This window comes from Botrytis sinoallii (genome assembly GCF_014898435.1).
Source record: "Botrytis sinoallii strain Bc 23 chromosome Unknown BSIN_014, whole genome shotgun sequence".
Lineage (NCBI taxonomy): Eukaryota > Fungi > Ascomycota > Leotiomycetes > Helotiales > Sclerotiniaceae > Botrytis > Botrytis sinoallii.
The window spans coordinates 417,886-435,234 of NW_024066041.1; the positions used below are offsets into that span (position 1 = coordinate 417,886).

The 17,349-nt window shown below is 43.6% G+C and overlaps 6 protein-coding genes across 6 annotated transcripts; 3 read left to right on the top strand and 3 right to left on the bottom strand.

Annotated features, from left to right (window-relative positions):
* The first annotated feature begins 828 nt into the window (after positions 1–828).
* Positions 829–4,029, top strand: EAF02_007900 (uncharacterized protein). The gene is made up of 8 exons (XM_038903948.1): positions 829–1,151; positions 1,235–1,465; positions 1,623–1,866; positions 1,921–2,162; positions 2,221–2,461; positions 2,518–3,387; positions 3,445–3,554; positions 3,672–4,029. Exons 1-8 carry the CDS (start codon positions 1,061–1,063, stop codon positions 3,746–3,748), a joined length of 2,106 nt encoding a protein of 701 aa, XP_038756229.1. The 5' UTR covers positions 829–1,060; the 3' UTR covers positions 3,749–4,029.
* A 1,095-nt stretch (positions 4,030–5,124) lies between these two features.
* EAF02_007901 (uncharacterized protein) lies at positions 5,125–5,778 on the bottom strand (the record flags this gene model as incomplete). The annotated part of the gene is made up of 3 exons (XM_038903949.1): positions 5,125–5,260; positions 5,391–5,483; positions 5,621–5,778. The coding sequence occupies 3 exons, from the start codon at positions 5,776–5,778 to the stop codon at positions 5,125–5,127; spliced, it is 387 nt and encodes a 128-aa protein (XP_038756230.1).
* A 578-nt stretch (positions 5,779–6,356) lies between these two features.
* Positions 6,357–7,955, bottom strand: EAF02_007902 (uncharacterized protein; the record flags this gene model as incomplete). The annotated part of the gene is made up of 5 exons (XM_038903950.1): positions 6,357–6,869; positions 6,927–7,244; positions 7,302–7,728; positions 7,798–7,874; positions 7,932–7,955. The coding sequence occupies 5 exons, from the start codon at positions 7,953–7,955 to the stop codon at positions 6,357–6,359; spliced, it is 1,359 nt and encodes a 452-aa protein (XP_038756231.1).
* Positions 7,956–8,442: 487 nt separating this feature from the next.
* Positions 8,443–10,531, bottom strand: EAF02_007903 (uncharacterized protein; the record flags this gene model as incomplete). The annotated part of the gene is made up of 3 exons (XM_038903951.1): positions 8,443–9,380; positions 9,430–10,342; positions 10,391–10,531. The coding sequence occupies 3 exons, from the start codon at positions 10,529–10,531 to the stop codon at positions 8,443–8,445; spliced, it is 1,992 nt and encodes a 663-aa protein (XP_038756232.1).
* Positions 10,532–10,905: 374 nt separating this feature from the next.
* Positions 10,906–12,165, top strand: EAF02_007904 (uncharacterized protein; the record flags this gene model as incomplete). Its single annotated transcript, XM_038903952.1, has 1 exon — positions 10,906–12,165. The coding sequence occupies one exon, from the start codon at positions 10,906–10,908 to the stop codon at positions 12,163–12,165; it is 1,260 nt and encodes a 419-aa protein (XP_038756233.1).
* Positions 12,166–12,812: 647 nt separating this feature from the next.
* EAF02_007905 (uncharacterized protein) lies at positions 12,813–17,172 on the top strand (the record flags this gene model as incomplete). The annotated part of the gene is made up of 2 exons (XM_038903953.1): positions 12,813–12,921; positions 13,085–17,172. The coding sequence occupies 2 exons, from the start codon at positions 12,813–12,815 to the stop codon at positions 17,170–17,172; spliced, it is 4,197 nt and encodes a 1,398-aa protein (XP_038756234.1).
* Between the last annotated feature and the right edge of the window lie 177 nt (positions 17,173–17,349).

A 17,349-nucleotide genomic window follows, 5' to 3' on the forward strand; every position in this document is an offset into this window, starting at 1 on the left:
GATTTTGCATTCTTGAAAAAAACAGTAGAAGTATGTGTCTTCGAACCACTAGTACCTTTTCAGAAGTTTGTAACAGTCTCAAAGAGGATTTAATGCAAGAATATATAGAAATGCATGGTGAGCGGGACTCTTCGAGGCACAAAAGCTTGATTCAAGTTCTTGCAGAATTTCGGACTTAACAGTAGCCTCAAACTAATCTATATGTGGGCGACGAGCTAGACCAAATCGACGCACATACCCACCGTCATTTTCACCATTTAGGAATTGAAGAGTTAAGATTACCGTGCGTAAGTGTAGCATCAGCCTGTAATGAGGGATACTATAACCTTAGTGAGTAGGCAATTGACAGATAATCTCAAGCTTTTTGAGATTGAGAAGACTGAAATTGTAAGTGTGAGCTGGAATTTCATATCAATGGAGTGAAATAGAACGAAAGATGCGTATCGAAATTGGAATCACAAACGAAAACATGATGTTGAAGACCACCTTATTGAAAATTTCCATACGAGTGTAGCATCAGATGTTTTTGAGGAACCACTTTTGTTCCTGACGTAGATGCAACCTAAGTCACTTAACATCATAGGGCTGACCAACGACTCTCAGCTATCCAATCATTGACAACATTCAGAGAGCGAGAGAAGCGTAAAGATCATATCCCGACATGAATCCGTCGTTCGGAGTTTAATCTATGTAAGGATCCCGGTTATGCCGGCTATGTTTGAATGATTGCTGATGATAGGTATATCAAGCGATCTAGAGAGGATTTTCATAATTCTGATTGTATAATCATTCATATTCGCATGATTTATCATGCCTCTGAATCCTTCTGGTCATTTTATCCCCATTTACTTGAATTTTTTCCGAGGAGATCAACATCTTCTTATTTTCCCCTTCATTGTGTTACATTGCCAAGTCGATGTCAAGCGATCTATCACGTGCTAAGCTAAACCAAATATCACCTAGCTGTGGAGTTGAGGGAGTAAGATAAGCACTTTCCGGAATTCCCTCGGCATTCCCAACCTTACTTTCATGAATTGAATGGAATTGTTTCGCGACGACCATGAGTGAAGGACCATCAGAACCAATCGAAGCTTCCATCACTCCTGATGAGGCCAATAGGATCATACACTCACATCGTAAAGTTCGATATGGTATGATGGATCATTTCCCCATTCTTGGCTGGACAGTGGCAAGTCAAGAATCCTTCATAGGCAACTTGCTAAACAAGTCTTAGGGACCGCTTGCTGGCCTTGCAGGCAACGCAAGGTCAAATGTGATAATAAACACCCATGTGAGAATTGTGTGAAGAGGGATCACGCTCTCTTATGTTCGTACAATCCTAAGAATCGGGATCTCGGGAAGACGATACCGACGGCTTCAGTAGCTGGAGTTAAAAGAGCCCGTACCCCAGATAGTGCCAGTGATTACTCTGGTAGAAAGGAAGACGGCTGGCCAAGAACAACAGGTAAATTCAAATTCATATCAGCTCTGCCAAGAAGTTCAAATACCGACAAATGTGTTATTTGAAGCCATGCCATCTACACCCCCTGAGTCGGGGCCAAGTGTTTTTAATACCAAACAATTGTGAGACCGATTGAAATTTGAAGTTAATATCACCACAGAAGAAGATGATCCAAACGAATCACGATATCTTGGGCAGAATTCAATCGCAGCTTTTTTGAGTGAAGAGGCTCAGATTGGATCATCACCGGGCGAAGGTGACCACGATGTCATTCGGAAAGACATTATGCCTATACTAGGTTTACAAATATCAACGGCTCCGTATCCTTTTATGTCGAAAGAACACATGAACAAAATAAGACATGATATTGCTATGGCATTACCGTCGGACAAAGATGTCTTAAAGTCAGTTGCACGGAAGATGTAAACAAGTTGCAATCACAGCTAACATTCCCATAGATCATTCCAAATCTACAAACAGATAGTTCAGCCATTTTGGGGCCTGCTGATCGATATTGATGACTTTGAGACGAAGTTGTGCATATACCTAGAAGATCGGGCTAGTTCTGCAAAGAGTAGGAATCCGAATCAAAAGGGAGTATCGTCAGCCTGGCTTGGGATGCTATTCGCAGTTCTTGCTGTATCATCAAATTACGCTGAAACTACATATCACAGACGTGTAGCAGCCTCACAATCTTTTGGTAAGCCGAATACTTTTTTTTATCTTTGAATATGATAGGAGACTAATCTCAGATACAGTTCAAACATCATTCCATTGCCTAAGGCTATCTAATTTCTTGATTCGCCCATCATTGGATTCATTGCAAGCACTTTTAATTCTTGGATTTGTTCTAGCCAATGATATGAAGGCTGAGGCTTCGTGGGCATTGATCGGTCTTACTTGCAGACTTGCTCAAGCTCTAGGCCTTCATAGAGGTCCTAATGAGAGCGGTAGATTCACATCTTCTGAGGACAATGACTTACCTCGTCGTAAACTTTGGTATGCTCACTCACTCACTCACTGTCGTGTTTCTCTATTAATCTAACGGGTTTAAGGTGGACAATCGTCTGGCAAGATAGTTTACTCTCACTGTCATTTGACCGATCTCCAATCGCTGTGATCACGAGATGTAAAGTCCCTCTAAGCCCCATTGCTTTGACGGAGGGGTTCACCTACACAGAAGCTATGTATCATCTATGTCAAAGAGTATTGGATTTCGTCAAGAATGATTCGGTATCTGAGCCCGATTATAATCAAATCATCGCCAATTCAGTCGACGTTGAGAACATTCGTCAAAGAGTCCTCCCAGCACTCCGCATTAAAGACAAATGCAGGACAGTTCAAGATAGATTACAATACTTCGCACTTCGTCTTCACACGTCTTTTGTTGTCTCAGTGTTATGCCGACCCGCTCTTCGACGCGGTGAAAATGGAATGTCTTCTGACCAGAAGGCAATCATCGCAGAAAAGTGTAAGCAAAATCTCACAGAGACTGTTAGGATGTACTTGAAGATGCACTCATTGAGCGTTATACCCACCCGTTCATGGGCATTCACCTACCATGGCCTCTCATCCGCAGTTCTCCTGGGGATCTTGGGTGAAACTAAAACAGATCCGGAAGTTCGACAGCTACAAGGAGATCTAATAAGTGCTCTGTCGGTTACTGCAGCAAAAGAACAACCATCTACCATTCCCAAATCAGATAAGGATATTGAACTCAGCGGACCTCTATCAAGGGCTTTGGCTGCTCTGAAAAATATATATGATCATGGATGGGTGGTTGAACAACAACAAATTCAACAACAATCGGTTATGGTCCCGGAAGCTCAGATAACACAGGGCCCAGACTTCAAATCTACAAGTGAATATGAACAACAAAATGCTGCGCTTGCTATGGCTTCTATGCAAAATGGGATAGTACCACCGTATGTTTGCTATTTTCAGATAAATTTATCCGAGGTTGTTCACTAACAGACACACAGTATGGACTATGCGCAACAAGTGCCTATGAACAATATGAGTGGTGATATGCAGTCTGTAGAACAGACATTAAACATGTCACCGATGGATTTATTCGATTCAATTTTCTGGGGTAAGTCATTAATATCCACTTTCGTTTCTTGTGTGTTGCTCATCGATTGATACCCCCATCTCTCGCTCCGTCACTCATGGCTTTCGCTCAAAAGGAACTTGAACTAACATCCCATAGAACCTTACCCTCAAAATAGTCTCGAAACAGGTTTCGATTATGCCGGTGCACCTTTTTACCCGCAAGCACCCTTTTGAAGGAAATCAATCTTTATTAGCTACCCTAACCTAATGTTTTATAATGACAATGAGGATGGCCTATTTGGTCCGAGAAAAGTTTTAACGAGAGGTTGGACATGCGTCTTGGAGTATTACTTTTTTTCGGGAGTTTGTTCTGTTCACTGCGGGAATTTCAAAGGATATTTAGTATAACGATTTTTAATGAAAGATTTATGGTTATGGTTATTGATACATGATGTTCTTGATGTTGACATTGTGTATTATGTTGTGCAAGTACTAGGTAGGGACTATATCCGTTGAGTCCGACGAATGATGCATGAGCACTTGACATTCCAAAGCTAGAGGCCAGAGTATCGTGCTTAAACCACTCGAAGAATTTTCCTATTTCCTATTTTTCACGTAGCACACAAAAACAGCGCATGGCACGCAGCATACCCCAGATAAAGTCTAACCTATCCTAACATCATTCCCATTCCCAGTCCTATTCTCAGTCCCATTCCTAAGCCCTGGCCTCGGTTTCATTCTCTGCAGTGAACCGACTTCAATCACAGATATATGATACCTCTTCGTTCATTCTTTCAAAATCTTCTACACAAAAGTCTCAGACAAGATCATAGAAGACTGCTGATCAAAGAGAAGTATGTATCATAAGCCGATGTTGAACTCGCACTCTTTTACTGTAGGTACGTAGTACGGTGAGCTAGCCCGTTCACGCGTGAAGCAGAAATTAAGCATGCCATAGACATACATATTATACAAAATCATCGCGGTAGCAAAATTGCATAGACCATGGTCAAATGTAAAGTAGAGAAAGAGAGAATTCTCATAAAATTAACCCATCTAACCTTAACTAGATTATCAAAAGCCTTTCCTTTTGATATCCGTCCCACCGAAGAAGTAATACAACCATTGAAAGAAGAGGAAGAAAGGAAACAGTATCCCAAAACGCCTCATGATCAATACCCAAACGTACGAAGGCAGTTGAGTCATGATATCCTCAAATCAGCCAGGAAGTGTACTATGCTCATGCGTCCCTCGCATAAATGTGATATCCAGGTCCATCACGCGGTGCCCAAAACCACCCTACCCTCCAAAACATCCGCAGATGTGGAGACGAAGTAGAAATACACAATCATAAAATTTCTCCCGTCCCTTCCTTATTTCTCCATCCAAACCCCTGCCTAACAATAAACCAATTTGTCACAATATCCTTCACTTGATAATATGCGTATCATTGTCCAATGACTTGCCGACCGAAAATAACCAAAACCAGAACGAAAGTCAAAAACCTAAAACAATCCGAAAGCGCGTGATACTTATACGCCTCTCTATTGGAACCGCTACCGTGCAAAATACAAAAATTAATCCCATTTCATGGATAGAGAATGAGAAATCTATTCTTGCATCGCGTCGCCGGCATTATCGTTTGTGGTTTGTTTTGGGCTTGAGATGTCTTTGCCGAAAAGTGGACCATTTGCGGCAAGTTTTTTGGCAGAGGTCTTTGCGAAGAGAGAGCGAGGTTTGGTGTTCCTGGAGGGGTGCTGTTAGTACTTGTTTCTTGGAGTCTTTTGTGTTCAATTGAGAGATGGCAAGATTGCCCGCGGCTGTGCGAATGCCTGTATGGTTTGTGATGAAGGGAATAACGGAAGATGGTACTCACTTTCCAACTTGCTTGTTGCGATAAGCGGACAGTTTGGCAGTAGTTGGTGATTGGATGGTATCCGATGGGGAGATATATTTCTCCTCTTGACCCCTATATTTTTAAATGAGTTAGTGAATGCTCTTGTATCTCAAATATTATCTGTGGATGGATAACAAGTGAAGGAATGGTGAAGCTCAAAATTGCTGAATAGTGTATGTAAAAGTAACCAAAAAAAGAGAAGAACATACCCATTCTGTTGCATCTTGTTCTGCAACACTTGACGATGATATTCCATAGAATGAGGGTCAGCACCAATTGGTGTCTTCTTCTCATCAACTACACTGTTGACTTGATTCATAGCTGAGATGTTGACGTCTTTGTTTGAGAGAACGTTTGCTGAAGACATTGTGTATGTTCTTGTGAATGTATTGATTGTTGTTTGATTTTAGTGAAGAAGTATTTATCGGTAGGATTTCTTAAAGGTTCTTGTGATTTTGGATGGAATCAGATATTGTAGAAGTGAGGACTTTATGTGTTTTTATGTATTTGTTCTTCAGTTGTAGCGAAATCGAAAATTTATGATCTTCCTCTGGAATTATTTACGCTTGTTGTCTGGGCAACGATGAGCATATTTCTTCCGTTGCTCCACTTTCCCCTCCAAGTAACCAAATCCAAGCCCAAGCCCAAAGCATACAAACCATCCATATGGATACTCCGTATTGAAACTCAATCATTATTGACGTAAAAATGGGAACGCTTGGTTGGATTGTTTTGTTTGTTTTGATTTATTCAATCTTTCATGCCCATATCATAGATCTTATTCAATTATTATGCTTCTTGTGACATATATGCCTTTATATATGACTTTATGAACTTGGAGAATTATACCATTACACCTCAAAGTACCTAGTAGGTCATGTGAAAATTCAGTCTTGATTTTCCTGTACGCATAAACAAACTAATAAATCCCTAATCCTATCTAACCTACAACTTAGATTTTTCCCGAACAGTTGGTCCTGGCTCTACATGCTTGACTCTGTACTTCGCAAACAGAGCTTCCGTAGCTTCCATTTGTCTGTGAATCTTCTGAGTCACCTCAGCTCCTCTTTTGTTTTCATTTCTACCCAATTGCTGTAGATGTACCTCATCTGGTCCATCGGCCAACCTCAATGTTCTGATGTTTGCCCACATGGATGCGAGAGGGGTATCTTGACATACACCAGCTCCTCCAAATGATTGTACGGCACGATCGATGACAGTCAATGCCATAGTTGGGACGAGTACCTTTGCCTCACCAATCTCCTTTAGTGCACTCTTTGCACCCCCTTCATCGATCTTAATAGCAGCATTAAGTACAACCAAACGGGCCGCGTCGATTTCGATTCTTGATCTTGCCACCCATTCGAGAATCACACCATGTTCTTTCAATTGTTTCTTGAAAGGCGTCTTTTTAGGATCATTGATACGCATGAGCATCCAATCAAGAGCTTTCTCAGCCTACCAAACGATTAGTCTTGGAATATTTTGGTAGATGTAGATATCATTAGAACTTACAGCACCAATAGATCTCATGCAATGATGAATACGTCCGGGGCCAAGACGACCTTGAATAATCTCGAATCCACGTCCGGGGCCAAGTACCATATTTGTTGCGGGCACTCTAACATTCTTGAATGTCAAATGACCATGCCCATGAGGCGCATCATCAAAACCGTAGACTGACAACATTCTGTTGATAGTAATACCAGGGGCATCGGCTGGTACCAAGATAACAGACTGTTGCTTGTGTTGATCCGGATTGTTAGGATCACTCTTAGCCATAACGATATAAACTTTGCATCGTGGATCACCAGCGCCACTCGACCACCATTTCTATAGAACAGATTAGCTGATTTGCCCCTGAACGAAATCAAAGGTACTCCAACTCACCGAGCCATTCAAGATCCAGTGATCCCCATCTCTTCTCATATCCATTTGAATATTCGTAGCATCCGAACTTGCGATATCCGGTTCCGTCATCAAGAAAGCTGAACGAATCTTACCGCTCAACAATGGAGCTAACCACTGTCTCTTCTGTTCCTCATTTCCGTATTTCGCCAACACCTCCATGTTTCCGGTATCTGGCGCTGCACAATTCGTGGCTTCAGATGCCAAATGCGATTTCCCCAATTGTTCTGCCATCAATCCATATTCGAGATTCGAGAAACCGGCCCCTTCTTTGTAATGTGATTTTGCGAGGAACAAGTTCCATAATCCGAGACTTTGTGCCTCTTTCTTAAGGTCTTCGATGACTGAAGGGTAGGCATCCCATCTCTGAGTACCTTCGCCAAGTTGAGCGTGGAATATGGGGTCGGCGCTGTGAATTGTTAGTAGTGGTTTTGTGCGGTGAATAACGTGAAATCGAATGGTATCGTGGCAAACATACGGTATACATCTCTCTTCGACAAATTTTGTGACAAGATCAAGTGTTTTCTTTGCATGATCGCTCACACGGTTAGCGGCCTAGAAGAAAATAATGATTAGTATTTGAGGAGGCGTGATCAGATGAATAGCTCCTACGAGAATAGGGATCTTGTCGGACATGATGGATGGTATTTTAAGGGGATCTGGAGAAATGTATACGAAGTCGTGTCAAAACTCAAGCTCAAGGTAATTTCAAAATATAGCAACGACTATGTATCGAACAAAACTTCTTATTCACAAATATTTAATTGAATGGAAGATTAATATAAGCATTGAGCTCCTCTTCGTTGTTTTAATGTATTCTTAGCTCTTGTTACCCCAAATTTCTCCACACAAGTCCGGCTCGGCCAATTGTTCAATACCGAGGCAATTCACAGTGTGGGGGCCAGGGACGATATCCATCGAATCCGATAGGATGCACTGTGCATGATGATCTGAAACGAATGGTACGAGAAATCGATCCATATGGTAAGGTTTCAACTCGTTGACCGAGGTGATATTCAATTTCTATTTAATCACTGCCTTGACTCCATTCAGAAATGCAAACCGCCACCGTTATTGAGGTATCCTTTCTTTCTATGACCCAAATCTGACCGATATCAGACCTTTAATCAGCAAAATAGTTCGCTCTTCTCTTGCCCTTTCCACCTGGTTTATTACCCTTGAAATGCTTTTTGCTGGTCAGTTTCTTAATATCATTTGGATCCACATCCTTTTCCAAAGCTATTAATGTTGCCTGTTTCCTCCCTGAGAGTAGTTTCCCGCTAGCAGTTCCTTGCTCAGAGTATTTGTGACTGAAAGGCATTCGTAAATGTGCTGAATTACCTTGTCCTTGAGCAAAGAAAGTACTGTCAAGGTTCTTTGACTTTGGTCCTTGAGGCATTTCAATAACATCGGAATCTGCAACGGAAGCTTGATCATCGGCGGATGATGCCATTGATGCTAAAGCCTGTCGTCTCTTCTCTGGTAGATGGCCTTCGTCATACAGCTCTCTATTGAATTCAAAAGGATCAATGTCCAATGGAGGAGGCTGACAAAATAGCAGCTTTCCATTAACGTAATCTTTAAGAATATGTCTAGCAGCTCTTGACTCATCCGGCTGACCTTGTCCTGTTCTTCTGAAACCTCTTGCTCTAGCATATGCTGTTAACATCTCTTCAGCTGTTGGTATACCCGTTCCCCCTTCCTCCAAAGGTCGGGTCACGATTTTCATTCCATACAATGCTTCCAAAAATCCTTGGGGGATGCGGTGTGCTACTAAACCAGCTGGACCCACGAATTCTCTAAGTTGATCAATAGGTAGAATACCGTTGCACACAAGTTCTGCTTTGGTGGTAGCAAAATTTGGGAAAACCAAACCGGGACAATCGCAAAGTAGGACTTTGTCACTAAGATGGATGGTTTGGAAATGCTTCGTTTTTCCTGGTGTCGAAGATACAGACACCTTCTTGGCACCAATTAAGGCGTTAATGGTGGAAGATTTACCAACGTTAGGGTATCCGACGAGACCAATTTGAGTCTTTCTAGTAATTCCTGACTCAGAATCTATATTTGTTAGCTTTAGATTTAATTGCATGAATATGATAACCCTCACCTTGAACTTCAGGTGCATGAACCAAGAAAAGAGCCTCCAACTCATCTACAGTCAAGATTCTGGTACTTTCGGTTTCAGTGATTTCCTTGTCGCTTTCCTCATCATCTTCTTCAACAGCTGCCTCTTCATCTTGCTCATCGCTGTCCGCTTCACTGTCATCATCATCATCTTCATCATCGTCGTCAAGCCCAAGTGCCCTCGCCTTCTCTGCTAGCTTTGATGCAGATGCAGAGGCCTCTGTTTCTTCTTCAGTCTCCTCTAACATTGCTTCATTTAATTCTTTTGCCAAAGCTGCTGAGAAGAACTTGTATTTGATACCGGCGGCCTCAAAGTAATCAGCCCAATGTTGTCTTTGCTCCAAAGTCAACATATCAGCCTTGTTTACCAATAGGAGATTCTCCTTGCGGCTATCGACATCTTTAACATATCTTTCCAAATCTTCAGATCGAAATAAAAGCGGGTTCCTAGCGTCGACGATTTGTACAATAAGATCAGATCTCTCAATAACTCTCCACAACTGCCTCCAAACTTCCAGATTGCGCTCAAATGGTGTCATCAATAAATCGTTGTTTTCCTGAAGTTCAGCTAGTCCTCTTCTCCATTCGAGAAGACCATCTCTCTCCATTCTATCAAGTTCTTGTGGGGTTGTCGTAGAATCCCATTTCGGTCTTCTTGGAACTGTGAGTCTTTCCTTATGTACCTTCTGCTTACCAACTGCAGCTCGTTCTTCCGCAGCCGATAACAAGTATGGATTCTTTTGATCGGTGTGAATAATTTTAACATTGTTCATCTTCTCCGCTGTGAAATCTGTGCCGGCTAACTCTGCAGTGGACAAGAATTCATCGAGTGCTGCCTGCTCCGTAACCGATCGCATCTTCACCCAGCTGGCCTCTTGCTTTTCATTTGTGACATACTATATTCTTTCAGTATGGAAAGATGGATTGATCGAGTTTATACATACGGTTTCTCCAGTATCCTTGTGCGTTCTCTGAATTCCAGTCGCCGTGGTCTTTTTGCGATCTGCTCCTTTGCCTTTCCCGAATCTATCATTCATCAAACTGTTTCCCAGTCCAACGGCATTTTTGGATTTGGCGAGAACCATCGTGTTCACTTATATCCGTTCTTCAATAGGGTCGGTGTGCTTTCAACAAGTAATAATAAAAATAAAATCGCTACAAGAAAGTTTCAATAATTCGCGGGGTTGAGAAGGAAGTATTGAATTTTATAATTTTACGGTGGAGTTTTGATTATCTCTGATTATCGAGCAAAAATGAGGGGCAAATTTCTCGGCTTAGTACTGTGATAAAAGAAGCTTGACCCGCCTAAAAAAGCAGCCCCTCGCACTAAGAAAATTAAATCTTTCCATGTAGATTTATAATTCTGATGTTTGCAATTGTAAACCCCGAATTCCTCGTCCGAGCAGAAAGATAATAAAACCATTTCTCAACATTACAACTACTAAATCATACCGGCAATATGGCTCGAGGAAAATGGATTGATAAGAAGACTGCGACACATTTTCAACTTGTTCATCGTCCTCAAAACGATCCGTTAATTCACGATGAATCTGTTTCGTCCATGGTCCTAAATCCCACCAGCGCACCCAATCCGAATAAAGTAAAGAAACTCGATGATTTAACCGCCGAACTTGGTTCAGGTATCGCGCGTGTCAGAGATAACGAAGGTGAAGCCGCAAACTATGGTGTGTATTACGACGATACCGAATATGACTACATGCAACATATGCGCGATTTGGGCCGTGGAGGTGGTGAATCAACTTTTGTCGAAGCTACTGGGCCAAAGAATAAGAACAAGGGCAAGGGAAAACAATCTTTGGAAGAGGCGCTCAAGAACGCAAGTTTGGGAGACAAGGCTGGTGCCGTTCTTGATGATGATATCTTACCATCCAAGAATCTTCGCAAGGTTACCTACCAAGCACAACAAGATATCCCTGATGCTTTAGCTGGTTTCCAACCCGATATGGATCCGAGGTTGAGGGAGGTTTTGGAGGCTTTAGAAGACGAGGCTTATGTAGACGACGATGATGAAATTTTCGGAAAATTGGCAGAGGATGGTGAGGAATTGGATGAATTTGAATTCGATGAAACTTGGAATGATGAAGATGGATGGGAATCGGACGCCACTGCAAAGCCTACGCAAGAATACAAGGACGCACCTGCTGCAACCCAAGATATCGACGATGATGAGCGAGAGGATCATGGCGATGGGGATTGGATGGCAAACTTCAGTAAATTCAAGAAGGATCAAAAGTCTAGTAAGGCTCAAGCTACGCCTTCACAAGCAGATATGCAGTCATCTATATTTACTACCACAACAAATGGCGGAAGACGCAAGAAGAGAAAGGGTGCTTTGACTAATCCTTCCGCATACTCCATGACATCGTCTTCACTATTCAGAACCGAAGGTCTCACTACACTTGATCAACGATTTGAGAAGATTGAGGAACAGTATAACGAGGATTTCGATGATATGGCGTCCGTCTCGATGGCTTCGTCTTCCGTTTCCACTGTAGAAGGTGATGTTCGTCAAGACTTCGATGGCATTCTGGATGATTTCCTAGGCACTCATTCCATGAGTGGTAAGAAGAACGTCAGGAGAATGAAATACCAAACTGGTATGGAGCAATTGGATGAGGTCAGGATGGGTCTTGGTCCAGCACGCTTCACCAGCTTCGGTAGTCGCGCCAGTCGTGCCAATCGTTCGCAAAGGGCGTAATGGTGAGGATATCTAAAAATAAGGAGTCGTGGGTTGGTATCTGGTTCACATGGTGCAGGGAGTTTAGGTAAAGCTGTGAAAAGTTAGGAATTCCCCAAGGTTATGACATCTAAGATAAAAACGGTATCATGGCGTATATTGGGGCCTTCATCTAGGACTTGTCTTGGGCTATCATAGAATAGAAATATACATCTACATCTTTCAAAAACCATAAACGTACCGTTGACAGTCACTCCTATTGATTTTCAGTATTCAATCACATTTATGACATTGGAATATGTTTCGAATTCATTTCCAATCCCTGAAAATGCATCACTCACACTTTATGTTACTACTCGAGTACCTACGACGTAGGTAGGTATTGAAATCTAGTTTCGTACTGCAAAAGAAAAAAGAATCACTGGTAGCGGTGGCACAGGAATGGCAGAATTCCCGATACTGCCGTATGAAGTTTAGCGCGTAGATAACCTTGTTCTCGGATTATAGATCTTTGAGCTTGCGATAGTTACAATTCAATACGGTCAATTGACAGGTGAGGAAGGAAATTCGAAAATTGAAATTAAACTTACTGGAAGTGAATAAAAACGATAATCTAAACACTCCTCTCCGCGTCCTCTCCCGTCTCTCCATGATCCATATCACGAACCATGCTGCTCAGTAGCAGTAACGCCAGAGGCGCACGAGGAAATTCCAAAAGTTCACGAGGATCAAGAGGTCGCGGACAGACGGGTCGAGGAGCTTCAAACAACTCCTCTGGTAAGCCATCCCACTTTCATGACATCCATCAAGATCACAAGCATTGACCGACAATATCAATCTATACCACGGGAAGTCCCATGCTAGAAATTAAAGATCCATCAACTCAAGCATTCACATTACTATTGTCATGAAAGAAACTCACACAAATTTGATCATTTAGCTACACCACCTCCTAGTGCGACAACAACGACAGATCCATTCGAAAAAGCGCGACTCGAGAATGCTGCGAAGCGCGAACAGAGGGGCCAAAACGGGACTGCGACCAATACCAGAGGAAGAGGTTCATCGCGCGGAGGGCTACATAACAATAAACAGGTCCGATTCGCGACTCCACCAATTGAGGAGCAGACTGGCCCTCCTGCCAACGCAACGTCTTCAAATATGAATAACTCTTTTGGATCGGGGACCGCCACACTCTCCAACCCGTTCTCATTTACTACAAATACCAATACAAATACGAATACTTCAACAAATGTCTTTGGGGCACCTACTGGACCTAAAAGCAGTTCGTCCTCGCCATTTGCTCCTTCATCCAGCTCCAATTCTCCCAACACCAATGTCTTCGGATCAGCAAGTGCGGCTCAGCCTACAGCTGTAAACCCATTTGCTTCTTCAAATTCTTTTGGTACTGCATCTCCTTCATCAACCTTTGGCACCCCATCGAGTGGCTCTACAACTCCTTTGTCTTCCCTGGTCAATTCTCAAAACCCGAGTACTCTGAAAGGAACGAGAGGCGCGACCTCAAAACAAGTCGCATTCGAGAAGAAGCCCGAGAAACCTGCCCCGCAAAATGCCTTGAAAAAGCCAGTACAAGTGAATAATGGCTTTACAGATAAAAAGAACAAAGCGTCCAACCAGTCGAAGTCAGGCTTCGAAACCACCTCATCCACGCCGTCGGATATGGCCTCGTTTGCCTCAAGTAGTGAGCTAGCCACCAAGATTAACGCCCTTTTACAAAAAGAAAAAATTACTTCTCCACGATGCAATGCGAAAAATCCAGGGGATCCTCGCGAGAAGGCGGCTGTAAAGAGCTATTTAGATGAGCTTAAGAAGTATCGAGCACGCGTCCGCGCATCCCTCATCAAAGGCGGTTTCATCGACGATCCTCTCAAACCAAAGAAACTTAGTGAAGCCATAGATTTCAAAGGAACATGCGACCAGATGTGTCCAGAAGAAGAAATCATACGAAGAATTATCGAAGATGATGTTCAACGTGCCGAAAAGGAGCAAGCCCCCGACGGATCCATGCGTCCTTCGCCTCAAATGATGATCAAAAAGTTGGCTAGATCTGCCGCAGGAGAAGATGCACCACTTCCTCAAGATGTCCGCTCGCCTGCTGCACTCAGACGAACACTCGATTATCTTATCGACATAGTTTTGGGGGAGGATGATAACCTGGCAGCTCAACATGAGTTCTTGTGGGATCGAACACGTGCAATACGTCGGGATTTCGTATTTCAATCCTCAATGAGCCCACCAGAATTGGCTGATCAAGTTTACTGCCTTGAAAAGATCACCCGGTTCCATGTTACTGCGTTACATCAAATGTCAAAGCCTGACGTTGCACCGGAGAACTTTGTGGAGCAGCAGGAGGTTGAACAACTCAGCAAGTCTCTCCTTTCGCTGATACATGCTTATGAGGATTGCAATTTGCAAAATATACCTTGCGAGAATGAAGCCGAATTTAGGGCATACTATGTACTGCTCAATAGCAGCAATCCCGGGATCCTGGAGACGGTACAGAATTGGGGGTGGAAATTTTGGGGAGAGTCGGAGCAAATTAAGATTGCCGTTGGCTTAGTTGAATGTTTACAAAATATCTGGAGCCCACGAGGCCCGCTACAACCATTTTCGGTATTGAACGTTGCTGAAAATGCCTTCTCTCGCTTCTTCACGATTCTGAAAGGGGAAAATGTGTCATACACAATGGCTTGCTTCGCTGAGATGCACTTCAACGAAGTTCGGAAGAACGCATTAAAGACAATATTATCGGCCTACCAGCGACAGCGCGATCAGCCAAAGGACTGGAATATTGCCAAACTGAATCAATACTTGCAATTCGATGATCCATGGGAGATAGTTGACTTTGGCGAAGCTTATAGCCTCCGATTCGACGATCTGGATGATGATCCCTGCTTATCATTAGCCTTGGATAATCAAGTCGTTGATCCATTTCCTCCGATCAAGCAGCCCCATTCCGTGGAAGTTGTCGAGCGAAAACGCACTGGTCACACTCTCACGGAGGTGATCGATACGACTGTGTACGAAAGGGTGTCGGCAACGACAACTCAAGGTGAAGAATTAAGTTCCGACGATGGACTGTTTGTGAAGGACAACCAAGGAGGACCTTTCAACGTGGGGGGTGTGAACTCATTCTCACCAGCAAGTACATTTTCTCAACCGCCAAAGTCCCTCGGCTTCCCAGTGGCACAGACACCACCTCAGCAGGCTTTTGCGACGTCTCCAGCCACGCCACTGTTCGGCTTCCCATCCGCAAGTCAGGCAAATACTGCCCAGCCCGCCACTGAACCCGCGTCAGAGAAGCCGAAGGATGCAAACGCTCCCTCTAGCTTATTCGCCCCACCAGCTCCGGCCGCTGCGTCTACTCCATTTGCTTCGCATAATCCCTTTGCAGCCACACCAACGAATACGCCGCCGCCCCGATCTAACGCTGCAGAGCCAGCGAAGTTCACTTGGCCATCAGATAATGGAGCATCTCCGAAACTACCACAAGCTTCTACAGATCCACCAAAATTCAGTTGGCCTTCAGACAATCCAGGCTCTTCAAGCCTACCCCGAACAACTCCCACAGAAAGTCTGAAACTTTCTCAATCATCTGCAATCAAAACTCCTCCTCCTCCAGCTCCAGCTCCAGCCCCGCAGATTACTGAGACCAAAGTCAATGATTGGAGTTCCAGTTTTCAAGCTGTACCTCGATCCATGTCATCCGAACCGGTAGCGCAGTCTTCTGCATCTCAAATCGCGAAGGCCACTCCATCTGTCCCAGCACCACAGCCAGATCTCAACAATTTATTTAAACCTGCCGTGAAAGAAACTCCGCAGCCTGTTATTCACATACCCGCACCTGAAGTCTCCCCACTAGACAATTTTGCAAAATGGATTGCCCTCGGCGAGGATGGAATCGTTGAGCAATTCATGACATATACCGTCCAGACCTTAGTACAAGAAACAATGGAAAATTTCATGAAAGAGGAGACTAAGAAAGCAAGAAAGGAGGCTAAGCGAATTGCCGAAGAGGAGGAGGAATTGGCACGAAAAGAAGCCGATGAGTTCCGTCGTAACGCAGTAGCCGTGAAATATTTTAATATGTGGCGGGTCAACGCCCATCATCTATGGGTACGCCGACAGGGGAGCAAAGCTAGAAGAGCTCGGATAGAACATGCCGAAAGCATGAGAGCCTCCAGAGCCGCACTTTCGGCGAACGTTGTTGACGACTTTAGAGTTTCCATTTCAAAGGGTAAAAAGCGAGTGAAAAACAGTCCTTCCAAAGGTCGACGACCAAGCCTGGGGAGTCTCTTGGAAGGAACTGGGGTCCTTGAAGGTGTACACAACCCACAGGACGAGATACGAGAAATTGTGTACAATGGACATACCGAACATGGCAACAAACGATTCAAATCTTCTATATCTTCTATCGCATCGGATTCGAGTTCAAACACGCATACGCGCAGTCAGTATGATAATCCTTTGCAACGTTCACTACTCTCGGATCCTTCTTTCCTGAATGGAGGATCTCGAATTCACCTTTTGCCCACTTATCAAGCGGAAAACGAGACTCGGTCACAGCTTAGTGGCGTACAAACGGATTATTTCCGATTGAAAGCCAGAGGCATCACCACTCTTCCTAATGGGACGCCTCTTGCTACTTCTGTAGCGAAAGACCCTTTGCGCCAAAAAGAATATTTCGAGAGTAGTGGTAAGCCAATTAGACTTCGAAGACCGATGATACCAAAAGAGCAATCAATACCAAGAAGCAGCCCCGCCAGGGAACCTGCTCCACAGTTACTTCTCCCTGCACCAACTGGCGATGAAGATATCCAGCGTCTGAAAGAGCGAGCTAGAGCTGTCATGGCAGTCGATACCGGAACAAAGCGTGGGTTGGTTGATGATGATGATGAACTCTTTGAGAGAGCAAAGAGAATCAGAGAAAGGATGGATAAAGATTCAGAATGGCTAAGGCGAGAAGTTGATAGGTATTCTGAAAGTAGAAGTGGGTCATGGTCATAGATGTATTAATAGCATTTTTGGGCGTTTTAGTAGCAAGGCGGTTCTTGTGAGCGTATTTCAAAGGAAGGATTTGGGAAGTTAAAGTTTGCATTGGTGGTGGGCGTTATAAGGATTTTATAGGATGAGATTGATGATACCTTGGTACCTTTTTGGCATTAACAGGATGTCACACAAAGA